Source organism: Toxorhynchites rutilus, chromosome 2, assembly GCF_029784135.1.
Source record: "Toxorhynchites rutilus septentrionalis strain SRP chromosome 2, ASM2978413v1, whole genome shotgun sequence".
Classification (NCBI taxonomy): Eukaryota; Metazoa; Arthropoda; class Insecta; order Diptera; family Culicidae; genus Toxorhynchites; species Toxorhynchites rutilus.
The window spans coordinates 99967246-99994719 of record NC_073745.1 but is presented as its reverse complement, the minus strand read 5'-3'; the positions used below and the strand labels follow the sequence as shown (position 1 = coordinate 99994719).

At 39.5% G+C, this 27474-nt stretch overlaps 1 protein-coding gene across 5 annotated transcripts in view; it reads right to left on the bottom strand.

The window, feature by feature from the left end:
- Positions 1-7622: 7622 nt before the first annotated feature.
- Positions 7623-27474, bottom strand: part of LOC129764717 (uncharacterized) — a 138493-nt gene continuing 118641 nt past the window's right edge. For all 5 annotated transcript variants that reach the window (XM_055764117.1, XM_055764119.1, XM_055764115.1 and 2 more), the window contains 4 exons: positions 24076-24196; positions 23439-23515; positions 22507-22888; positions 7623-17178 (listed from right to left, as the gene is read on the bottom strand). In XM_055764117.1, coding sequence (XP_055620092.1) covers positions 15957-17178; positions 22507-22888; positions 23439-23515; positions 24076-24196 — 1802 coding nt within the window. In that variant the 3' untranslated portion in view covers positions 7623-15956. The remainder of the gene's footprint in view (positions 17179-22506; positions 22889-23438; positions 23516-24075; positions 24197-27474) is intronic.

Here is a 27474-nt window from a genome sequence, read left to right as displayed (position 1 = left end):
TGAAATGACGATTTTCTCAGGCTTTAAAAGTACGTTTTAGGGAAACATATAACGGTCTGCACAACGACAAGCGAGTACAGAAGTACTCAACACTAAATAATACCCCCGACTTGCATGTATTTGCGAAGCGGATTCCCCCAGGCACATTAATTTAGAAGTCCGTGTTAGGGAAACACAGCTCAGTGCGAAAAAAATACCCTTGACTTGCATGTATATTTGCAAAGCAGATTTCCACAGGTACATCGATTTTGAAGTCTGTGTTGGGGAAACCGTAAATTGGGCCAACCAAAAATAGGCAGTTAGGGCGTTTAGGGCGTTTAGACTTGACATTTTACAGTTATTCAATTGTTCATCTCATGAAAAGTAACATTTTATCAATTGTGATAGACGCGTAGAAATATTTCCCATCAATTGATGCAAACATCTTTCCGAACTGTTAAGAAATGTTCGAGATATAGACATTCGAAATACGGGTAGCGTTAGCACACAAATCGGCAGAACAAATGTATGGAAAAAAGGAAGTTCTTCCAGTTTCCATGAATTTAAATCGTTTAGAGATTATCGAAATGTAATGTATAGCATATCAAACAAATCTTAGAGAATTTCCGATTCGATTGGTATGCAAATCATGAGAATTCGTTCACAGTGAAAGTAGTTATTAACGTTAACTTTATTTCATAAAAACGTGACCTGTTTTCTGATTTGGCACCCTTCCTGAAAGACGTAGTTCTACGTCAAAAACTCGGATAGCCAATTTTAACAGGCCTCTTTTGTGGCTAACTTCTGACTACCTAGCTCGTTCGCCATGGACAAAAACAGGTGGTAGTCACTTGGTGCAAGGTCCGGACTATACGGCGGATGCAAAAGAACCTCTCATCCGAGCTCCCGGAGCTTCTGGCGCGTTACCAAAGAAGTGTGTGGCCTGGCGTTGTCCTGATGGAAGACAATGCGGCCTCTGTTTATCAAAGATGGCCTCTTCTTCATGAGTGCTACCTTCAAGCGGTCCAGTTGTTGGCAGTACAGGTCCGAATTGAGCGTTTGGCCATAGGGAAGCAGCTCATAATAGATTATTTCTTGACAATCCTACCAAACACACAGCAGAACCTTCCTGGCCGTTAATGAGGGCTTGGCCACCGTCTGAGCCGCTTCAGCGGGCTTCGACCATGACCGTTTGCGCTTCACGTTGTCGTAAGTGACCCACTTTTCATCGCCAGTCACCATCTGCTTTAGAAACGGGTCGATTTGGTTGCGATTCAGCAGCGATTCACATACGTCGATACGGTCAAAGATGTGTGGCAAACGTGTGTGGCACTCATACATCGAGCTTCTTTGTGAATCCAAGCTTCTTCAAATGGTTAATAACGGCTTGATGACTTATCCCCAGCTCTTGGCCGATGCTACGGCTGCTACTATGCCGGTCTTTCTCGGCTAATTCAGCGATTTTGTCGCAATTTTCGACGACAGGCCTTCCGGAGCGTGGCGCATCTTCGACGACCTCTACACCAGAACGAAAACGTTGAAACCATCGTTGTGCGGTGGAAATGTAAACTGTATCGGGTCCATAAACTGCACAAATTTTATTGGCAGCTTGAGATGCATTTTTGCCTTTGTCATAGTAGTACTGTAAAATATATCGGATTTTCTCTTTATTTTGCTCCATATTTGCGACACTATAACTCACGAACGACTTAACCAAAAAAAACACTGTCAATGACTATATTATAGCGCGCAAAAATACCTTTCCAACAAGCTATAGTATGACTCGATACAATGAATACAACTAGAACTACGCGCTTACAACGACACATCGTGGAAATACCGCAGGACTTTTTTGACAGCCTAATATATATAAATGGATTTCTGTCTGTCTGTCTGTCTGATTCTTATGGACTCGGAAACTACTGAACCGATCAACATGAAAATTGGTATGTAGGGGTTTTTGGGGTCGGGGAAGGTTTTCGTGATAGTTTGAGACCCCTCCCCCCTCTCTAAGGGGAGGCTGCCATACAAATTAAACACAAATTTCTTCATTACTCGGGAATTGATCAAGCAAATGAAATCAAATTAGGCACATTGAGGTTTTAAGCTGCAATAAATGTTTCTATGGTGGTTATACTCTCCACCCACCTCTTTGAGGGGGGCCACCTGCCATACAAATGAAACACAAATTTCTGCATTATTCGAGAATTATTCAAGCAAATGAAACCAAATTAGGCATATTGAGGTTTCAGGCTGCAATAAATGTTTCTATGGTGGTTAGACTCTCCGCTCTCCTCTTTGAGGGGGGGCTGCCATACAACTGAAACACAAATTTCTGCATTACTCGAGAATTATTCAAGCAAATGGAACCAAATTAGGCATATTGAGGTTTTAGGCTGCAATAAATGTTTCTATGGTGGTTACACTCTCCACCCCCCTCTTTAAGGGGGGGGGCTGCCATACAAATGAAGCACAAATTTCTGAATTACTCGAGAATTAATCAAGCAAACAAAACCAAATTTGGCATGTGGAGGTTTTAGGATGTAATAAGTATTTCTATGGTGGTTAGACACTCCTTCCGATCTCTTAGGGTGGGCTGTCATACAAATGAAACACAAATGTCTGCATAACTCGAAAATTAATCAAGCAAATGGAGCCAAATTTGGCATGTGAAGGTTTTACGGGGCACGAAACGTTTCTATGATGAATACACTCCTCCCCTCTTCTCTAAGGGGGACTGCCAGACAAACGAAACACAACCTTCTGCATAACTCGAGGTTTTTGTGTATGAGAAATGTTTCTATAATGGTATGATACCCCTCCCTCCTCTGGAATGAAGAGGGGGTCCAATAAAAATATTACACATATTTCTACCAAAAATATTCCAACCAAACATGACAATTGAAAGCTTTCGGAAAACTTTGAAGAAAAAAGAGAAAATTCGGAGAATTAAATACCAACATGTTCTACAATTACTTAGTGACAAGTGCTGTTAGTCCATTTGATGTTTGCGCTAGCGAAATTGATCTTTTTTCGAAACTGGAAATGGAATTTAATGTGATGAAACGCACTCCTATATCTTCTTCTATCTATATACTAAAAGATCGCCGGTGGGGTGATAAGAGCAGAACTCGAGGAAGAAATTGTCCGATTTAGGGATGTCTTTATTCTATCATATTTTCTGTATAAAATATTTATTCCATGTAACGGAGAAACATGTTATTTGCAAGTGTTCGAAAAATCTTGGACGAGAATTATGTCTGAAAATAATCTGATATTATAATGATGAGTTTTGTTAGAAATACTAGGAATTTCATAGTAAAAGTTAAATTCAACGGGGTCGATTAGAAGATCAATCAATGAAAAGTTCTGCGATTGGACCCATGAACTTGCTCATAGTAAGAAAACGTGAATGTTTGAAGGTATTGATAAAAAAAAAACAAATTTGGACGGGACGAAGTTTGTCGGGACAGCTAGTGTTGAATAAATTTATCCGGTGCCTACATTAGAGAAGCGCAAGCTACCTTCGTGATGGTTCGTGAAGATCACAATTTCCTTTTTCAGTTCACATGAACTGTTTTGGTATATGAACGATCAATCCATGAATATAAACCATACAGTGATTAACGATTGAATGTTTAAATCTTTAAAGTTTAGCGCCAAAGAAGATAAAAAACTTGCGATAACCCAATATCATTCGTTAATGATTTATTCATCATTCACTTTGAAATCGACTACTGTAGAACACCGATTATACGCAAAATAGTCTGGCAAGGTAATTGCGAATAACAAATCGAAATTGAAGATACGGAGAAATCGGCATTGCAAATACATTAAAGTAAAGGGAATTTTTGTTCCCACCGAAGTGTGATCCCTAACAGAGACATTAAAACCAAGCTGCCTGGGGGAATTTTTTATTTTCGTTCCAATAACAAACTTTCGATGGATTGATTAAAGAATGATGTTTCAATGAACTGAATAAAACTTATGTTTGATAGATTATAAATAAAATTTAAATTTGGAACTTTTATGTTGGTTGCTTCGTGAAATTTCATACCATGCGACCATGCATTGTAAAATTTTTAGCAGAAGTGTAGGTTTAAAATTGTATATAGTAGCGGTTGTGTTAAAATGACTTGAAATATGAAACGATTTTTCATGCAAGTTCATGCGACGAGAAAAATTGGAAAAATGAAGGAGTTCCGTGTTCCATTGGGTTTAAAGCGAAAATGTATATGGGTTGAATAAACACTCCGAAAGTAAAAATTATAAATGAAATTACCTTTTACATTTCAAATATATATTCTGCATAATAAAATAACACTTTTTTCTAGTGAGAAAAATTGATAGTTGTTATTTATTATATATTACATTGATGAATTTTTTTCTTCATTTCATCCATATATAACACAGGAGCCATCTCGTTGAAGGCCACAGAGGGCGGCTTTCATCATATCTTATTCCATTTTGGCATCTTCTATCGTGATACGCACCATCCAGTGACTGATCACCATTCTTCTATCATCATCACTCGGTTGTGAACACTGGTCGAGTGAACAAACAATATCTAACAACCAGACAAAACGGACCTTTTCCGGACCATCAAATCATTATCGAAGAGTTTAACAATGTAATTCTTCAAACATATCCAAAACAACAGATAGCCTATATCCACCCAACAATATCATGTGTCTATATAATGTGTCGGTAATCCCAGTCCCTTACTGCTCACATTTTCGGTCTGCTGCATCGGTAATTGGCACTATTAATAACGCAACAAAGGAAGCCTCATATAAACAGTCCCGCTGTGAACAGCTCAACTGTGAACATTCGAACAATAGCAATATTCTTACGCCGAAAAAAGGTGACATGTGTTTGCATCGATATGTGTACCCGTGGCCGACTGGTTAGCGTCTCACATTATCATTCCGGGTGTTCGGGCTCGATTCCCGTTCTGGCCGGGGGATTTTTCGTCAAAGAAATTTCCTTCGACTTGCACTGTGGTCACGCGTATTCTAGAGCTTGCCCCTCGGAATACATTCAAGGCGTGTTATTTGCCTTAAAAAATCTCAACTAAGTATTAATAAATGACGCTAGTTAATGCATGCGTTGAGACGGCAAAAGTTCCACGGGGAACGTTAACGCCATTCAAGAAGAAGAAGAAGTGTTTGCATCGATAGAATAGGAATTTTCTTGCGCTCAAACGGCTACTGTGTTATACATAAAACAAATGTTTATCGACAGAAAACGATACCCTTACGCCTCAAAAATGATAACAGTGTAATATACAACAAATGTTATCTTAAGATAAAAAATGTACACGAATGAATTCGGCTCTGTTACTGCTGAATTGCTAAATGAGCCTAATAAAATAATCTGTTGGGAAAAGATAGCCTAACGGAATCCTTCGTCAACTATGCGGTTGTGTCTCGGACACAACCCTCCTGCGTAACCCGCGTAAATTCTAAAGTCGCGATACTTTTTGAACAGACCTCGTATGTTCCACTTCTACGTTCGGTTCGGTTCGCGCGATCCAATGTTAATGTTTCTCGACAACGTATTAACGATATTATTTACAGTTGGTGTTTTATTTACAGTCGATTTTGGGAATTTGAGAGCCTTGGTGATCATTCCTTCTGACCACGTTGTGTTTTCAACGAGAGTATGTAGATTTTTTTTCACGGCTCTCGCGTTCCATCTTCTATAGCTTTTCAACACGTGTATCAATTCTGATGGAATTTTTACCACTGAGTAGACAATCCTTCCAGGTCAAAACGTCAAAACAACTAGAGGCGCTGCAGTAACCAGATAGAAGCGGCCAAATACTAACTGGTATAGACTTTAGAACCAAGGGCCATGGTGGGACTTTTAATACTTGCATGGTCCGGGTTAGTAACAAATGCTTTGTGTAGAAACTTTCCGAGTCGAATGAATTGAAAGAATCGAAAGATCTCCGTCATAAAATAAAAGAAGATGACGATTTTAGAAGCTTACCGTTCTCGTCCTGATCATTATTAGACCCAAAATTTTACCTAAGGTAATCCGCAGGACTTCTTTTAATTTTCAATTGGGTAATCGACAAACTTTCAAAAATTTCAAAAGAATTTCTTGTAATATTGTAATAACATTTTTCTGTGTTGATGTACTTCTTGGACGCACTTCATCTATATCGTCAAAACATTTTGTTTATCGAAGGGAAAGAGTGCCTATACGCTTTTAACAATAGTTCGTGATTTTGTTCTGTTGGTTACACCCTTCCAGAATAAAAAATTTAGCACTCATTTGAATTGTGAAGCAAAATGCAAATTCCAATTCCAAATGAAATCGACAAATGACAAACATGAGCATTTTTGATTCGAATGAAAGTTTGAATTCCGTTTGAGTTGGTGGAAATATGAGTTTTCCACAGCATTTGGGAATTTTTTGACTCAATTGTAACTTTTGAAAAGGGCCTATCGATTTTAGTAAGAGAAATCTATGATAATTCATATCTCAAAAACTATGAGTGTTACCGAAATAGTGTCTTAGAAAGAGTTATAGAGGTTTGATGTCCAAACGTGAAAAAAATTTGCACTGAGAACAAAAATTAGTACTTTTTTTTATTTACAAAAAAAACTGCAATATCTAAAATATATAATTTTTATTGATTTTTTTAATTTTGTCATATAAAATAGAAGTCATGTTAATGTCACCTCGTGGAACATCGAATTTTTATGAATTTTCGAAACTTCGAATTTTTATATGTTACAATCATTTTTAGCCACAAATTATGAATCCTGATGTGATTTGAAATAAAAAAAAGCTCTTTATCAATCTCCTCCTAATTACAGCCATTCTCGAGATATTTGAAAAAACATTTCTAATTTATTGTCTTTTTAAATTTTTTTTTTTTAAATTTATATATGTATTTTTTAATTTTTTTAAAATTTTTTCATATAAAATAGAAGTCATGTAGAGAATTTAAAAAGTGAGTACAAGACAAGAGAGGTTTTATGAATTTTTTAAACTTCGGAAAAACAATTCGTTCGAATCAAAAATACAAGTTTTTAAAAACTGCATTTTATGTTCGATTTCATTTGGAATTGCACAATTGTAAAAAGAAAATTTTGTGTTACCTTCGAATTGATGTTTATATACGAATGGGTTGCCAAATAAATCTGTTTGATGTCCCATATGCGTTCACTAAAAAGTAGAACTATTTTTTGAAGAAAACGAAGTATCGAACAGCGCTATTTTTTATCGAACGACTAAACGTAATGACCAACTCAATATTTCCAATTCAAATTAATTGTTATTTAACTATCACCTTACTGTCTCAACCCACGGAATTCGATTCCCAGATTGAATATCTATGAACGAATATCCATTCATACTAGAATAAAGAATGATTTCTAGGAATGCTTGCATGTGTTTTTGTCATGACCAACAAAACGTTACGTGCTGAAGAATGTGATATCTGCGACCGGCAAGCAAACTCATGAGATAAGATCGCAAATCTAAAAACAAAAGATTGAGACGATACGTGGTACGCTAGACAGGACAGAAGCCTGAGAAGCCTCATATTTGCAAACACAGAGATAAGCTCGATTTGGATGTCATCGGCAGGTAGCCTCAGCTACCATTGAACACAACTACTGGGGTAATCATTTTGAATTACTCGAAACTCTACTGGTTTTAATCACCTTTCCTTTATCGTTTTATACAAATAAATATTTTTTGTTCCGTTATATGGTTGTTTCTGACCAAATAGAGGCTACACTTCATTATAGAGTTTTTGTTTTTGTGAAAGTCAAACAGTTATAATAGATGCGAATTATTGCGCCGCCGCCGCTTTGCCAAAAAATTCTCACCGGAGCGCTACAGTTAAATAACATTAACATGATATTTGTAATTCTGTTTTTGTGTGTTGTGTGTGCTTTCCCCATATATGTATATTACAAGCAATAATTTCTCCGATTTGTTTGTTTGTTTATTTTTTTCTTCTATTTTTGTTCACAATTTCGACGAGGAATCGCACCAAATCCAAATAGAGACATAAATATTATACCGAGCATTGCTTCTTTACGAATTCAGAGGCGAAGGAAAAGGATGGCTATACGCTTTAACATTTTTGTCATTTTTTTACACACTAAAATGAACACTACCGCGTAACTAGAGCTGTTCGCTGTTTTCCATAGTTTTCTGTTTTGTTTTTTTTTTTTGCTAGAAATATACAACTTTCTTACAATCATTAATAAATATCGCTATCTCTGCTATCCTTTCTGAATTGTATGTGTGTTTATCATTTCATTCACTAAGTTTAAGGGTTAGCTCGAGTAGTTTCATATAGACGTTGTTTTTGTGTTTTATTTGTTTAATGTCTGTTGTTTCTTTCTTGTTTGCTTTTGCTGTAGATTTTGGACAGTAAAGTCGGTGGCCATGGGCCGCTCTGTGGTGTGTGTGTGTAATCTTCATTACTTAAAAGGTTTCTATTTTCTTTAATAATAGTAGGTTAGATTCAGGTCATCGATTCCACTGTGTTAGTCAATAGTATTTGATAAGTAAATCTACAATTTCAAACAAGTACCTATGTGATAAAAAGTAGTATTTATTTGCGCTACACCAAACACCGTAAAAATGCGAATTGAACAAAAGAAATGAAGAACGCATAATAACTGAACACGAGAAGATACACTTGCGCGTGTGTACCGTCTGCACGCACACATCAACGGGAGGAGGAGTAAAATGGTACAATAATTAATACTGATAACCAGGCGTTGTTTATCGCGTATCTTCGGCTATTCATTGCTGCCGGCCGTCTTCTGGCAGAGGCCTTTTTTTGCTGGCGTGTTGCTTTAGCTGGCAATCTTAGGTTAAAGATTACCACCACCGGTTTTTAGGAGATCAAAAGTAGTTTGTTTCATTTCGTGGTCACATCTCTATCATTGCTCTATTCTTCTAGTTGAGAACAGGGATGGTGGTCAAATAGTCATATTTGTGATTGCAGGAAACATATACGTTACATTTATTGTATGAGGAATAGTTTTCAAGCAGGTGGCTGCTGCTTCCTCATCTGTTCACCCGACGCAGTCGGGTTTGAGCCAAATTCTCTGATATTCATAATTTACACAATTGTTGCTGGTTTTGAGCAAGATAGGACTTAATTCGCCAAATGAGAAGCTCATATATATTGCACAAATTTTGGTTTTTCTAACACACATTACATCATCATCAAGAAAAACCGAGTTGAATCGAAAAAAAAGGTGAAACCTATCTTATCGTAATATGCGCGAGGGTATGCTTTTTTTCTGGGAGAATATATGCGGTGTGCTTTGTGTGGAAATGAGCAGCTTTCAACATTCATAGAAATCGCAATCTATTCTATCTATTGTATTGAACATGCTGCTCGTAAGATGAATTTGTTCTAACGAGAGTGTAAGTCAGGGAGCGTTCGAATCGGATTCGATCGAGCGTTATAATGCTTTTTACTAAGTACAGAACCAATTCTCACATGTGATATTTGAAACAAAAAATTTCGAGATAAAAGGGTTTCGAGCTGTACCTATCAAACCAGCTATACTCAACCTGTGGCCCGCTGGATGTGGCCCATTGGGCTCTTTTGGTTAGCCCATTTGATGATATTTTATTTAAAACTATTTTATAAATTTGAAAATAACGAAAACCTTAGAAATTATTACCTTCTTTGACGTAGCTGCTACGCCTTTTAGTAATGGCAGCTTAGCAGCTTAGCAGTTTAGCAGCAATAAAAAAGGTACCAATATGAAGTAACCAATGCCAGCAGGAACGAACCACGTGTTTTTTTTTCTTTCCTTCAATTTCTGTTTATATAGCTTCCAAGATAAGAGCTCCAGAGTTTTATGACTAAACATAAACAAGACCCAAGCGAGAATTGGGCAAATGAAATGGGACGCTGAACCACAGTGCAGCTCAAGCGCACATGGTGGAGATAGCGCGCTATGCTAAGGAAAGGAATGAAACAAATAATTATTTGGGATTATTTGGTGGCATAGTGGAAGATAAAAATAGTGGAAAAACATGGATGGGAAAAATCCGCTGGCAAATAGGCAGGCAGATAACCGATGCGGTTTCGGTTATCTGAGTAGGAAAGGGAGATATTTTCTCTTATTTATAGATTTGGGCATTGGAAAGAATTACGTATCAGCATTCTTGTCCCGTATGTTTAGTTCAATTCAGTAATTCAAACGAGTAAAAGTTCAATTCAGTTATACAAACAAGTTAAAGTTCAATAGTTCTACCAACGGAATAAAGTAAAGTGCAAATTCTACCAATTAATAAATTCAACTACGTTCTCTAATCCGAAATGATCAATCAGCGTTGGCAACCAGCCGCCACGCACGGAATAAGGTAAAATAAAACAAGAAATCCCAAAACCGAGAAGGTAATTCACAAGCTTCGCTCGGACGGACCATTTTGGAACCGTCGGATCACAAAGTTTTGCGTCTACGCTAGTCGGGATTTCTTGTAATAGAGACTTAGCCCATTGTAGAGAAGCACGAGTCAATAAAGACTGCCAATCTAGGAAAATTAGATTCCTCAGATCACAAATAGCTAAATGCCAAATCAGAAACCAGGGCACGTTTTTATGAAATATAATTTGCTAATACATCATTCGTTCTACGGACAACGTGGATGGAAAAATACTGCAATTTGAGCTCCGCCCGTTTTGAATTTATTGAGTGTATTGAGTGTTGTTACTAGCTATTCGTGATTTATTGGCATTCATTATTCATTAGTCCAGTTTGCTCCCAGATGGCAGCGAGTTTTTCCAAATGGGCTTTCACTAGGTCAAGAGTCTAGTTTAATTTTCCGAATTTTCCAAAAAAAAAAATTTCCCAATTTAAAAATCTATAAAGTACACCGGGGCAAGTTGAAATACGGGGTAAGTTGAAACGAAAGAACCTTTTAATCCACCCGACTATTGAAATGCCTGACTGCAATCCGATCCTTTGTTTACTCTACGTCTTACGAGAAATCACAAAAATCTATAAATATGCTTGAAAGTTCATCGAACTCAAGCAAATGCAACATTCGTTCTACGGACAATGTGGAAGGAGAAAATACTGCAATTTAAGCTCCGCCCGTTGTGAATTCATTCTCGCTAAAGCTCGGTCGGGCCTTGCTAAATGATCGTACCCTAAGTTTCATGTGGTGCATACCAACCTTGTCGATACTTTGTATGCACGCTATCAGTATTAAGCGCAATACGATATTCTGATCGATTGCGACTTATGCAGCATAAAGCATCACTTCTGCACGCTGTATCCATGCAGCCAGTAAGCTACGATGTAAACGATTGAAATTCAATAAAGAGTTGAAGTCCAACTGCCGAGAAGCGGAGTCATTATACTTTTCCTTATATATCACAAACACCTGTGACCCGCCTAGGCCACAAAACGTTAACAATTAATTTCAAACCGGGTAATCATTGGACCGCAGGTTTGCAGGTCTTATTGAACTCAAAATAAATTTCGAAAAACGAAAACGAAAAACTTAATTTATAAGAGAAATTGCGCTTTTTTGTGAGGCATTTATTCCCATGATGTTTTTCCGTGCCGCAATAATTCTAGCCTACTCGTGATATTACATTTTTTCCGAGCGGTTGTTTTTGTTGCACTTGTTTTCTGGTGCGATTTTTTCCGGTCACGGATGTATGTAATTTATGAATAAACACGAGACAAGTCAAATTTGTTGATTTTTCAACTAGGGATCGCTCAAATGTTACGTAACGCAAATTTTCTACTTTTTTTACTTCATATTTTATTAAAAAAAACCTGAAATAGTCACAAGGTATCCTCTTCTCCCTTCCTGACTGCGTTACGTAATATTTGGGCATTTAATGATCCCATAAACCCTATCCCTACCTCAACCCTTTTGAGTGGCATGAAAGTGACTAAAATAGTATTCTTGATTTTATTGTTTCGTCCTTCAATTCCTAGTATGTAGCGTAACATTGTACCTCAATTTAAACCATGATCGTCGTTATTCAAGTCACAGTCTCGTTCCAGCTAGTAGTCTTTCTCAATGCCGATCTCAAAGTTTGATTCGTTCGATACAAAGAAGGAATGGAAGATAAATATCGCATACAGTGGTGTACTTTAGTTCGTGGACGTACCGCGTCGATTCTCATGCCGTCTGGTGGAGAGTGCTTCTGTATTTTGCACCACATCATTCCTGCATCTGTACTGGGGTGTAAGCGTAAAATTTCGAAAACGAGTGCGGTACGTTTGGGGTGCATGAATTCGAACGTTAATACCTCTTTGTCGACTGAACGAAAAACTGCTTTAATAGAAAATTGAAATCACAAAAATCTATAAATATTGGTGAACATATAATGAGTAGTTATAATCACAAAAATTTATAATTATGCTTGGAAAATTCATTGAAGTCAAGATTGGTCAGCGATTGAAGCATGTTGCTGAATGGTTGTGAAAGCACTATAAATATTGTGCAAGCCATGGCCATTATTTTTTTCACCGTGCTGAACAGCAATGCAATTTTTTTCGCCTCAGAGTGCAGTCAGACAGACAGGAGCAAAGCAGAAAGAAATATTAAATACGATGTGCAGGATCGGTTTTCATACCGTTTTGTGGAGATTGGTTGTGTATGATTGAACCACACGTACTAATTGTTGATTTTCTACGTTATAAAATAGATAACGGTGGTGGGGTAACAAATACGCAATCGTCTCGAGCCGCACTATGTCTAGCACGAGAAGAATAATCGCCATACATACCGAGTGCGCTACGTGCATTGGCAATACCGACACAAATCACATGTATTGTTCTCGCAAGAATAAGAATGAATGATAAATCACCCATCTTCAACTGCTTCCACAAAATCACGCAAACCGATGGGTCTATTCCAGGACCACCAGAACTTTCTACTAAAAATAATTTTTTTAAATATTCGATGCATTCTAAAATAATAATCGAAGAATCTAAAGCGAATTATGTTTTATATTCTATTTGCCGGAAGAGTAATGTGTAATAATGATGATAATGTTTTGAGTTATAGAGGCTTTCTCGTACTTTCGCACTTTCTCAGTTCATTCGCCTCTAGTCTTAAAAAGACCAAATTGGAGAACGAATCTGAACACTATGCCTTGAAAAGGCCATTTGATAAGCCTTGCTGCCTCTACCATCTGGTTGCTAGCAGGATGATTGATGAATCGTGAATGACTTATTGGTTTACCATCTCTACCATCTGGTTGCTAGCAGGATGATTGATGAATCGTGAATGACTTATTGGTTTTTATTTTCGATCGATCAATTAATTTTCCTGAAGTCGAGCATTGTTTTCGGGATAAAAGTGGCGTCGAAGGGCAGCTCATTTCAAACCGGATGTGAAGGAGGTATCCCGCCGCCATCCCACGCCACATCCGATTTGGTTCGGATTTCCTCTTACCATTGTGAATGTTTTTGGAGCATCGGAAGCGCTGGAAATGTATTTTTTCTAAGAGATAATGAAAAACTAATTTAATTAGATAAGTTTCGTGTTTTTTGGTGTTGCTCTAGACAGCGAGCAATCAACAGTACAAGCTAATTCTGAGAGTTAATTTGAACATTTGCTCAAAGGGGCGTTTTATTGCTTCGCAAAACGATCCCCACTCAGTGAAAGCACTCATTCATCATGTTTGTACTAAAGAGTTTCATTCTTGCATTTCTATATTTGTTTCTCGCCGCATTTTTATTTCGCATTTTTGCCTACGTTAACAATGCGGTCGTGTCTTGGAAATCACCATTTTCAATTTTTGTTTTTGGGGACCCGGGATATCATTCAGGCCGTTCAGGCCCTGTGATTAGTAAATCAACCATGACTGACCAACTGCGGAGCTAACACTTGTGAATTTAGTCAGATATGGATGATTGATTATTCTCGTCAAGACTTGTCATTTTTGAAACTAAGAAATGAAAAAAATGTTCCCCATCACCTGCAACGCACATATGTCAGCGCTTGATCCAATCCTCGAAACTTTATATTCGATTTGTGGTATGGCAATCTGCGCCATCTACGATTTTTCCATTATCTCATTTCGGGTGCTGAAACGTGGTTTCTTGAGTCGTTCGAATAGGAAAAATTCACGGGGAAACAAATCAGCTGAATTCGATGGTTGCTGGATGGTATTCGTTCCGTTTTTAGCCAAATGTTCATGAATAACGATTGATTTAGCAATTTCTGCAAATTATACAAAATCGAGCCACGCACAATGGCAGATGTACTCAATACAGCGTAACGTAATGTCAAACTATCACACTACAAATTTTATAGAATGTCAATGACAGATGTGCCAACCCACAAAAAAAAATATAAATAAAAATGGGTGACTGAGAGCGCCACACGGTGGTGATTCAGGGAACTTTTTGATCAAGGTAGTATTCTATTCACTTCAGTCAGACTGATTTTTTTCTGTCTGTCGTAGTGGAGAGAAATCAGTATGTTCTCTACACGTATTAAAACATCAGTTCTTCTATTTTGATCACTTCTGCTGTGGATTTTTTTTAATTTGAGAAGCATAAGATTCCATTAACGATTTAAACTGCTCGCTCGAATGGGATATATTCATTATTACCGTCAGGGTGTTTTATTTTGCATGCAAAAATATGCTCGTAACTATGCAATTGAAAGTTTCATCCGCTTTATTTCAGCAAAAGTGGTATCAAAATAAATATAGAACATAGCAGTCACGCTTACCACTACTCATACTGGCCTACTTCACAATCTCTCACCACATCTCACTCTCATCATTCTTTAGACGAGCTCGTTTCCATTACAGCAACATAAATACCATTCAAATATAAACAACTTGAATGAATTAATGTCTCAATACGCTCTGAAAATAACGATTGACAACATTCAAATTATCTTTAGTGAGCGGGGAAAGAGAGCAGCAATATATAGAGCCAATGTGAATAATGTGCAACATGAAATGCAGTAGATTCATAATAACTTTGTAAGGCTTTGTAATCTCGATAACAGGGGGTAGATAAACCTCCTCGGTAACCTAAGGAGGTAATCAACAACATTTTTGTTTGGCGTTCGCTATTATTACTTCTTGCCTAGATGTTTTAGCTTAATGACGCCAATGGTTGCGATAATATGGCTGCAAATGCTGCTATTAGAGTTGTATTGTAGAAGATCTTACGTTACGTTACCTTACGTGTCTCGTTCCGTTGAGAATGAGTGAGAGTTCAACTTCATGAACTCTAGTTTAACACTTTAAAAGGCTAAAAAGTGTGATGGATGAGTCGCCACACAATTTTTGTGGAAAAAAAATACAACAGCAAATAATAATCTGAAAACAGAACCCAAACTAGCACACCACAAACGCATTTTCTCTCGGCATCGAAATTTCTGTGTTGACTTTTCATTTGCACATTTGCACACTCGGCACGATTTCCGCACCTTTCTCGCTGGCTACAATTAAAACGATATTACTCTTCTGATGGTCAGCTGAAGAGCTGAGAGGGAATTTCTTCATCTGAAATTAACGCCTTGCCTCTGTATGTGTGTGTGTGTATGTATCGTCGTCTAATATAATTATATGCTTCATATATGTACTTGGATGAAAAATGCTTTAGTATCACAATATTTCACAAAAACATGTTTTTTCTTCTCTTCTCCGCTTCGATCGAAGAAATTTTCATCGCACGCATATTGACCGCCGCCGGCTGCTAGTTTTCACCCGCCCTCTGTCTCTCTCCTCTCTCTCTCGTAACTGGATCAGGTTCACGGTTTGCGAACACACTCGTCAATAACAACACAGTAGTAGTAGCAGCGCCGGCCGCTAAGATCCCACAATCCCCACAGGTTGGAGCGCCTCGAAGCACGAAGCACACACATTCACGCTTTGTATGCGCCGCCGCCGCCAACGCCGCCGGGCGCTCCCGAAGAAGAAGGAAGAACACCAGACAGTACCGACATTGAGATCGTTCCAACATTCCCCCCGCGGATCGCACTCAATGCTCGTCGCTGATTTCGGACAGAATACGCTTCAAACTGTCCAGACCTCGCAGGAAGCCACTGTCCGGTCCGTGGTGCACTTTGGTATTTGTGCTGCACACCGATGTTCCACCGTTCTTGATTTCGAAGGTCGTGTGGGCGAAATCGATCATACGTACATCGGCCATCCCCAGCGTGCAGGAGGATGCGCTAGGTCCGCTCATTGACGAGGATTTAGACTTGGAGCTAAGTTTTCGCCGGAGACTCTGCTGCACCTTGTTGGGCGCTCGGCTGGCCGACGTATCCTTCCCACGGAGCCGTTTCGAACTGACACTTGTTTCCTGGAGAAGATGCTCCTCGTCGTCATCGTCATTGTCCGCGGCTCCCCCCTCTTCGTCCACATCGTCCTCGTGGTAGCCAGCGTCGGATTGTTCATACGCCTTACCACCACAGCTGCTATTACTATTGGTATTTACATTGCTAATATTAATACTGCCACAGATGTTCTTGTCTGCCGCAGACGTTGCGGTCACCGCTGCTGCTGAAACGATGGGTTCACCTTCCATCGCTTCGTCGCCGCCGACGACTACCTTCCGATCGGCCGGAACTACTCGTCCACTAAATCCCCCGTCGAAATCCGAACTTGCCTCGGCGTCGGCATTCCGTACATGAGTTGGCACCACAAAAGCCGATGCATAATCATCGCTGCTACTATTGCTACTGTAATTCATCCACGAATCCATCGAATGCGGGCTGGAGCTGTTAAGGGTTTGTGCTGCCGTCAGCGGCACAGCCATAGTCGCGTCCCCATGTCCGGGGTAGATGGTTTCCTCGGAGATTGGGACGAAAGGTACTTTGCCGGCACCGTTGCCACTGCTTCCGACAGAAGAAGCTGCCCCGCTTGAGGCACCACTCGAAGTGGAAACCGATGTCGCCCGAGAGGACGAACAGGATGACGAAGCAGAGGATGCGGCAGCTTTGGCAGCAGCAGCTGCCGTCGCTACCGTAGCCATCGACGCGTTCAGCCGGTGATGTGCAGAAGAACTGTCATCGATGGGATGATCTTCGTGCGACGAGGACAGATTGAACTGCTCCAGGGAACTGTTGGACGCATCCGCATCGTAACAGTACGAGCTGGATTCTGTTTCTAGCAGGTGGTAATCGTTGTCAGATGGGTAGCTGCTGGATGCGGCGGTAGCCGGATGTTCCTCGTAGCCTTCGTACACGATCAGCAGCGAACTAGGGATTGTACGAGATAAATAAGGAAAACATCGTCAGTGTTTATTTGCTGGACATCTTCAAATGATTTCGTGTGTAGAAGTATGAAAAATAGATTTTTTTCAAACAAAATTTAGGCTCGGAAGAGTGATTGAAATATGATATATTATCCTCTGTACATATTCCCATCTTTTCAACATTCTTTTTTTTATCATAGTAACAATAAAGCATAGATGCCATCAATCTAGTAAAATTTTCATGTACTGGATATGTGAGAATAATGTTTACCCGTTTTCCAATAAATGTCACAGGTAGTAGTGGTTTGATTGGAAAAAATGACAGCACTTGTTTGCGAAAATATGTTTGATAGGATCTCAAACGCAATATTTGGCATTAGTCTGATATGGGTAGAAGAATTCTTATTGCATGAAAACTGGAATATTTTATGCATAAAAAATAGCAATATCTTTTTTTGTTTGATTTGAAGAAAAGTTCAGTTGACTCCAGACGATTGCACATGCAGAAGATGCGTTAGATCAGAAATTTTAAAATTATGCTCCACGTACTTGATGAAATCATAGTCTCACTCTGAAAAAACAAACTCTAGCTTTCCTTCGAGCGTTCATTTTTCCGTATACTGACTGAATAAAAATAATACGGTGCAATTTTTTTTCATATTGACGTTATTAAAATAATTTTGTTATTAAAAAAAAGCTGACCAAGTTCTTCACGAGAGACCTTAAAACATTGAATTTGCAAAAAACAATTAAATTCATGAACGTTTGTCGATATTTTCGAATAAATTAATTGTTTGTGATTTGTGATTGAATTAAACTGCCGAGTACTGAACGAGTCATTTTTATTTTTATTCAGATGAATTTCACAAAACTGTTACGTTTCACCTTGAGAGATTTCGCTTTTGCTTCTCCATTCCATTAACTTTGATTCATTTGACGCAAAAAGCAAAAGGAAAGACGGGAATCTTTCCTTCTAGATAAAGAGAATGAGAATTTCGAACTCGTTGAATTAAGTTCTTCCCTTCCAAAGTGAAGCATAGCATAAACTTGTAGCATACCATAACCATTTCCTCACACCTGTTTTCAGTGTTACTGGAAAAGCCTTCTCAACGTTGGGGTTTCAACACAAGAGACAGAGGATGATCTTCGGTCAAAAGTTCCGTAAAATTATCCTTTTCAAAAAATTTACAGTCGTTCATTTTTCGGATCATAGTGAGCAAACTTGTTGCATTCATTGCTAGCTATATTTTTTCACCGCTAAGAATGCTAAAGTTCAATTGATAAGTCCAAAATCCTTCCAATGTTGAAAAAGTCAACAGTCAAAAGCTTCTAGAATCGTTTTCCAGCCAATTTTCCCAATAACATTGAAATCATGTAACGATTTATCGCTTCTCACCCCATCTGCAGTGCAACGACAAAGTTTCATCGAGCTCAAATTTAGAATACGGGGCAAAGTCAATCATCAGCATAAAGTTCATTTTATCACACCCTAGTTAGACCTTCTCAGCATTCTGGCTGTCATGAACATTCTTCTCAATACAACCATGTCTTTTTCAGTAGTGCGAAGTGATTGGTGACACGCAACTCTCCAGATACCACAGAATCTCAGCTTTGATAGTATGGTTCACAAGCATGAATTTATCGATAGTTTTCGAAGAAAAAAGAAAGGAATTGGATGAAGTTGAACTGCAGGTGCTAATTGCACGAGTAAATGATTAGTTGCAATTAGATGCCAACCTTCCTGATTTTCCAGGATTTCCCAGACTTTTTGGCTCGTATCCTGATCAGGACACGGCTTAGTCATAGTCAACTGAGGATAGTCGACTGACTAACCGACTATAGGGGAGCCGCGGGTAAGACAGACAGTGGAGGTATAATGGACATGTGGTTGATTTGTATAGTTGCATTATGAATTTCAAATTCCTGTTGATGGAAAACGCTTCTACGTGATATTCTATAATATTTAAACCATCCTATGACAATGAATACTGATCAAAAGTAGAATAGAGAAACAAAAACCGAAAATCGAACATGATTCCGCGTGTGGATGTAACTTTTGCGGCTTCGATATTAAGCATTTTGAGTGGTTTAATTGCAAAATTGAATTCGCTGATGGTTATATTTCGGTTTGTGAGTTACCAGAGAAGCGATATTAGGTATGTACGGAAAAGTAAATATAAATTTTTGAAATAATTGCACTGGGGGGTGGATGGACAGTCACATCCATAATCACATCCAATGCATGATGGAAAGTGAAGGGAAAAATATTGATCTTTTTTTTATTGCTTTCTCTTTTTGTTCTATTTCAGGTTACTAGACGCACAAACACTGAGAGAGAGTGAAATTGTTCCTCTCGCGAGCGATAAACCTCTTCGCTTAGTATATTATGAGCCTGTCCATATCCCCCCCACTACATGTCCATTATACCCGCACCTATTAAAAATGTTCTACTTTTCGGCATGTTTTATTTTCAGTAAAAAACATGGAAAAACATATTTTTATAAAACATTTGGCCAGGTATTTCGAAAACAAGTATATTGAACTAAGAGAAACTGCTTTTAAATTTTTGAAAACATGAGTTTCAAAAGATACAATTGAAGTCTTCCTTAACATGTCCGTCTTACCCCCATCTCCCCTATCCGTAGTCAGTTAGTAATTGCTTTTGGCTTCATAACGTAGTTTCTCCGCCAAAACGACTGAACAGTGAGTCGGGCGTTTAGTCGCTATCTCCCTCTACCGACTCGACTATATCGTTTCATTCTTCCCAGTCAAATTGTCCTCATTGCATTTTGAAGTGACTTCCCCCAAAACGAATTCGTTCCTCTCTCTCTTTCCCATGTATCTTTATGCATGCATCGATGTTTGAGTTCACCATGGTTTGACAAACGCTACAGGTGAGCTAGATTTTTTTGTATCGTACACGAAAATTACTCACACGTATAAAATAGCGTGCTGTGTGTGAGCTATTTTGCACGCCTAATACTAACTAATACTAACGCGAGGACCTTTATAGCATACTTGATAAATGTCTAGGTTCGTTGGTTTGAGTTCACGATGAGTAGAAAATAAACCGTCCATTGATGAGGTAACTACTGTTTTGCATCAGGAGTCAAGTTTTCGTTCCTCTTTATATGGACGTACAATAAGATTGTATACGCGGGTACAAAATTAGTGTCAGGGGGAAATGGAAATGTGGATTGAAGTCAGTTGAATGAAGAGGCAGATTTGAATTCATTAGTCGAGTCAGTTAAAATAACCACTGACTGGACTAGTTCACCAGTCATCCTCGCTAGTCAACGCTAGTCAATTCATTTTCTAGTCAAGTCATTTTTTTGTTGGCGGTGACTGCCGAAGCAGCTCTAGTCGAAGCGGAGCTACTGGGAGGCGTCTGTGCACAAATTACGTTACGCGAGTAGGGGGGAGTGGGTACAAGGTTTTGTTACTTAATGTGACATAGGGGATAGGGGGGTAGCCGTGCTCGTTACGTAACAAAATTCCATTCTTATTCCTGAATAAACTCACGCGCCCCTAGGAGATAATCAATTTGTTTCAAAAACACCAATCCCAACAGATGTGAGCATTAATTTTCCATCTCTGTTTGTTCGAAATTCTATGAACATGTCGAAAGTTCTTCCGAAGACACTACTCGCATATAAAGAACTTTTGTCTAAACATTTGATTCCGACCTGGGCAGACATCTGATTTTTTTACATTGATATTCTCATTTCTTTAAAAAAGCTAAAAAAAATTCAATCGACTTTGACTTTGTGTACAGATTAGCGTTACGTAACATGAGAGGGAGGAGGGTTCGTCTTGCGTTACTTTTTGTTACATAGGGGGGAGGAGGTCCAAAAACCTCATTTTTAGCGTTACGTAATTTGTGCACGACGCCTAAGTACTACTAGCAACTGGACAAATCAAATGTAGCGATCCATAACAAACATCCAACAACGCAAGCAACCTGTTGGCAACCCTGGTTACAACACAACCTGAAGGTGCCTGGATTGAGCTATTGATTTGAATACGGTACAGCTCGCGCATCATAGCTAGTGTCGATCAACCATGAACAATTCTCCGAAACTTGCAGCAAAATGCTCTGGAGTGGTTTTGCATGCCAATTCGTACTTAGTACCGTGGCTCGGCAAAGTAATATTAAACTGAGGATCGTCAGGGGTCTGTGGAGTATTGGCATTCGCATTCCATTGGAAATATGTTTTTCGCTTCTTTCAGCACTTTCTGTATCACAATAATTCAAAATCTTTCGTTGTTTTCTGCTACTACTCTGTCTGGTCTACTCGTTGCTATCTGCTTTAAAGAACTTCAAGCCATTTTGAAATTATCCCTCTCTCAAACTGAATTCTTTCTTTCTCTCATTTGCAAATTGTGGATGAGTTCACGGTAGATAAACAATGGAGTCATCCATCAATGGTATAACTACTTAAAACTAACTACTTATATGAACGTTAAAAAAAGATTGTGTACGCGAGTAACGAGGTACATGTAGGGGAGGAGTAGTAGTGGTGGAGTGAAGTCAGATTTAATGGCGAGGCAGGTTTATATTCATTCGCTACGCCAATTAGAACAACCGTTTCAAGTTATTGATTGGTGTTGTGGGTTACTCCCGGGCGGAACTATCCGTCGTCGACGATTTTCCACCCCTTTCGATGGCGAAACACTGTCACTCCCTCGTGCAAAATGATCTAAAAAAAATTCTTAATCCGACGTCGTCACTTTTCCATGATAGTTTTTAAGGTATACACGCGCACACGCTTCAGCAGCGTTCCTTAATCCTCAATTTTAACCGTTTCATCAGACATCGTCTGATATGGAATCCAGTCGAAGCGATTCGGTCTTGCGGTTAATGGGTATGACGCGCCTGGAACTACCTATAATATTTAGCGCTTGTGATTCTCAATATAAACTCAATGTTTATCCCCAACATCCCATTCTTTGTGTGGACACCGACTGGATAACATCGTTGCTGGACGGGCTGGACGGCGAGGGATCGAGTGCCTTTCTCAAGGCAAGAGGGCGGAGGTGGTAGCGCTGGAGTAAAATAGAGTAGTGTTTTCAAAGGGCCTTTCTCAAGGCTAGAGACGAATGAACTGAAAAAGTTTAAAGTCTCTATAATACAATACCATTACCATTACCCAACATCCATTGCAATGCAAAGACAGTACAGTAATTTTTCAATTTATTATTCACGCCCATTTGGCAGAAGTTATTGATGTCACAACAAAATGAACTCCCAAAATCCCATTTCACTCTTGTACACCTGGCATCATGCTGAATAGTGTCCTAACAAAAGACTAGGAGCCCATCATTCGCTTACCATGAGTAGAACCGATAGCTGGACTGCTTCTCGATCACCCTCCGCAGCTGTTCGAGTTTGTCCAGCACCTTGGCGATGACCTTGACCCGCAGGTGGTACCCGTTGTAGAAGAAGTTCTGCAGGGCACCCTTGAAGCCGTCCTCGTTCAGCTCCCGGCCCCAGTATTTGTCCTTCTTCATGTAGTGATCGATATCCGCCTGGTAGACCTGCATACCGCAGAGGCGAACGCCGAGCGAGGCGGAAGTGCTGGCCGCACATTTTGCCATCTGCTTGCTGCGCTTTTCGGCCGACGCATCGTCACCGTGCTGACGGGTGCCCATCTTCAGATCCAGGATGCACGGTTGCCGGTAGGCGGAAGTGATGTTTTCCAGCATCAGGAAATCTGGATGGATTGCGTGGGAAGAGAAACGAGGAATTCGGTACGTTAGTGTTACACGTGGTACGCTTTGCACGAATGCGAGACAAAATAAGAGAAGTAAGAGTCACACATTTCGCTTAATGTCTGATGATTGTTCGCATGGATGGATGGACACTGCCACAGCGCGCTTTCATGAGGTAATCCACAAAATCAAAACCCTGCCTGCAATAATGTGCCTAATAACGGCGAAAAAATCCACATCCTGGTGAATTGTTCATTAACGGTGCACCGGTAGGATAATGGTAAACAAAAATGCGTGTCCGGTTGCTGGGCCGTGATTGTTTGTGTTTAAGCGAAACCGATTTCCTTTTCTAGCATAAGAATGTAAAACGAAAGGATGTCGAGGCATATATAGCAAGCGTGCGCGCGATCAACCAGCAGGCGGAAGACACAAACAGAGAGATGGGCTGATGAGGCGGCGCTGGCTTCGGACCATGACTGATTTTGCTATGCTAATGGGGGAGAGCGGTGTGTGTGGTTTTCGGCGCATGCGAATCGATTCCATGATACTAACATTGTTTATTGGAGTTGTCAATCTGTGAAATACTTTTTAACACTTCTGAAGGTATGCCATTCTTATGAATTTTCATCCTGCAAGTAGAAGAGAAAGAAATAAAAGAAAAGCCAATGATTAGTTCGGTAATCGACAAACGGGAGGATGATGAGCTAAGATTTTTGATTTCTGTGATTTACAAGGTTTGACACTTCGGCAGAATGACCGCTAAGCTTTTTTTGTGGTTTAGGAGAAGAGCAAGTGTGACCAATCAAAATACGACATTTTTTATATGGATCTCTCTGTTCAATCTAAGAAAAAGGAACAGACATGAGTTGGTAGGTAGTAATCATTTACCATCTTTAGACCCCACTGGACAGAGCGAGTGTGTGCGAGCCAGGCGTGGATTCAAACCGCGACCTTCAGAGACAGTGCATTCACTGCTCCAAACTTCCGGATAGCAGCATAGTTGTGCTATCACGACAGCCAACACGTGTGCGAGAGCACAGGTTCGAGCGCCGTATTCGAGGCTCGATTTTATGCGCTTTTTCGGCATACAAGTCGAGATCTGTCGTACACAGTGTGACAGAATAAAGCTGTAATTTGGATGACAAAACAGTGGTAATGACGAGGGCGGGACCATACAGGGGATACCTACCGCAGTACTTCCTCGCGTTTGCGCTTCGACGCGGCGATTTTGCGACCCGGATCGTCCCGGAAGCTCGGGGAGTAGCGCTTCTCCAGCTTGGTTCCACCCATTGTGGCGGCCTGCATTACACCTGTTGAAAGAGGAAGAAACAACGAAAGACAACGATTAGTCCTGAGTATGCAAAGCGAATCAATCTCAGGTCACATTGTAAAGCGCTTAGTTTAAATTTGGCCCCAAGGAGCGCCGGCTAGTGACTGAGAAGAGATCTCGCTGCTGGTGGCGTTCTCTTTTCTCCTTTTGCTCGTCAAACTCTTTTACACGTTGTTTTCACATGACAAATGCAACAATGTGGGCGGCGACAGTGGCGTTGGTAATTTATTGCATCCGCTAGGCACGATTTAGCGCGAATGGCAAGGATCATGGCTACGCTAAATCTACTTTTATCGCGGTGATAGCACAGCGCAACAGAACCGGGGTCCACGTGCCGGATATTTGGCTTTTTTGCGTTTTCACATCTTTCTACTTTGTCGAATGAATGAAAAACGCACATCATGTTTGCGTGTGCAATCGCGGATAGCTCACCGATTGAAATAGTAAACAAGACCACGGATCTGATCCGTTTGTTATCAAACCATGGTTTTGAAACAAAGTGGGCGAAACAAAGTTTTCTTGGTAGTATGAGATTAATCCAATGGCAAGTTTTTAATTTCTCAACAATAAAGGAAGTTTGGATGAGTTGGCTGTTTATTGTTGATTTTTTTTTCACAAGAAACCGGCGTTTCTTCGGATAAACGTGTTTTTTAACATCGCGAGAATGGTGACATAATTGATTTTGAACGTGTTGGAAACACGCACACCCAGAAGGATAACTGCGAATCGTTTTTCTGATGCCTTCCAAAAAGTGTCTTTGAAAATTTTCCAAAGAATAGGTATAATATGTGTTTTTATCTTCCAACCCTAGTTGGACAGTATAGCCGTGGGATACCTCGCAGGGACACCCGGATCAAAATCCCAACCGCTTTGAGAGTCTTCGGATACAATGTTTTTTTTTGCTGCAGCACTATTTCTGGAAGGAAACGTATCCAGTGCTAACCGTTCTTGTATTCTTCCTGCATTCGAACCGTTTTGCGAATCCGGTTTTATCCGCTGGCGATCGTAGCTGTGGCTTGCAGGGCTCAGCATAGTCATAGTCAACTGAGGATAGTCGGCTGACTAACCGACTGACTATATCCATAGTCAGTCGGTAAATGACTTTTGACTCTGCACGCAGTTTCTTCGCCAAAACGACTGAACAGTCAGTCGGGCGTTTAGTCGCTATCTCCCTCTACCGACTCGACTATATCATTCCATTCTTCCCAGTCAAATTGTCCTCATTACATTTTGAAGTGACTTCCTCCAAAACGAATTCGTTCCTCTCTCTCTCCCATGCACGTTTGCATGCATCGATGTTTGAGTTCACCGTGGTTTGACAAACGCTACAGGGGAGCTAGATTTTTTTAGCGTACACGAAAACTACTCACACGTATAAAATAGCGTGCAGTGTGTGTGCGCTATTTTGCACGCTCAATACTAACTAATACCAATACGAGGACCTTTATAGCATACTTGATAAATGTCTAAGTTCGTTTGTTTGAATTCACGATGGGTAGAAAAAACCGTCCATTGATGGGGTAACTACTTTTTTGCATCAGGAATCAAGTTGTCGTTCCTCTTTATATGGACGTGCGTACGTGTGTACAAAATTAGTATCAGGGGGAAACGGAAATGTGGATTGAAGTCAGTTGAATGAAGAGGCAGATTTGTATTCATTAGTCGAGTCAGTTAAAATAACCACTGACTGGACTAGTTCACCAGTCATCCTCGCTAGTCAGCGCTAGTTAATTCATTTTCTAGTCAAGTCATTTTTTGTTAGCGGCGACTACCGAAGCATTTCTAGTCGAAGCGAAGCTACTGGGAGTAGAGTCGGTCTTCATTTTTCACCTTCGAAGATTTCGGGCCCTGATGTCTTGTGCCTTTTTTCGACGCGTGTGTATAACATTAAGCGAGTGACAAATGCACACACGAGAGCAGAGTGATATTGTGCAATCAGCTGAGTGATTGCCATGAGCGCAATCACGACCATGTGTGATTTGTGTAGTGTCATTATCACTACGATAGAGGCAATCGTAAACGTTTTACCAGTACATGATGCTTAGTTGATAAGCACAACTGAGATCCCTATTTTTTTAATCTCCTTATTTCTCGAATTTCTGACTTAAAAGTTTATCAGTTTTGATAGATTTGTTTTTTAAGTGTGTTTGCCAGTGTGGAATGCCTTTGAGTGCATTCTTCTTTTGATTATAATATTTGTATTTCTGTTTTGCAATCTACAATATCCAAATCTATCTATTTTTCTGATAACTGTAGTTCCAATTATAGGCTTTCTATTTCATGTAAAGATTCATATTTTACGTTTTTGGCTCTCTTGTTTTAATCACTTTCTATGATGAGTTACCAGCACAAATCATTTTTACTCACGGAACGCTTCAGGCCGCTTCTAATATTTGCAACTGTTATCATGCGTTTTTATTGCAGCTAAATCTATCTCCAGCTACAAGTTTGAGATTCGGACTCCAGGTTTTTTATTGGATACACATCAGAATCTGATTTCAGATACAATTTTCGGATCCTTGCTTAACAATTAAGTTACAGATTGTGGCTCAAGATACAAACTCCAAATTGTGGAATTTGTAGATTACTAACTCCACATTCCAGAATTTGATTTTCTGATGTTAGATTCTAGGATTATAGAACCAACTTTTGTTTTATATTCTGAATTTCATTCTGGATTTCAGATTTAAGGCTTCATATCTAGATGGTTTCACCTGGTTTCAACAGTTCATAATAAACAACGCGAAGTTGGTCCAACCAATTACACAGTACACCCAAAATTGATTTTTAGCTCATGTTTTGTCATTCCGATTTATTACATTAAATGAGCCTAAAAATAACAGAAAATGTCATGACTCTCAAACACTGGTAAGCATTTGTATAATATATATGGAACAGCAATATAAGATTAATACGAGCGAGCGAAACAAGAGACACGTTGCAAAAGAGCACGCATTACTTTGCCACATATGTACATTAGGGTGGCAGCGAAAATGGTCATGTCAAATTTCAAAAACCGACCATTGTTTTGAAATTTGATTGATTTTGTTTATTGGCCCAAAAAAATGATCTGTGCAAAGTTTAAAAAATCAAAACTTTGAGCGCTTTTAGGCACCCCTAAATTATGTCCGATCGAGCTGAAATTTTGCACAGATCATTTTTTTTGGACCAATAAACAAAATGTACATTGCCGGTTTTTGAAATTCGACGATGAAATTTTTCCCATACATCCATTGCCACCCTAATGTATTAGGCTGT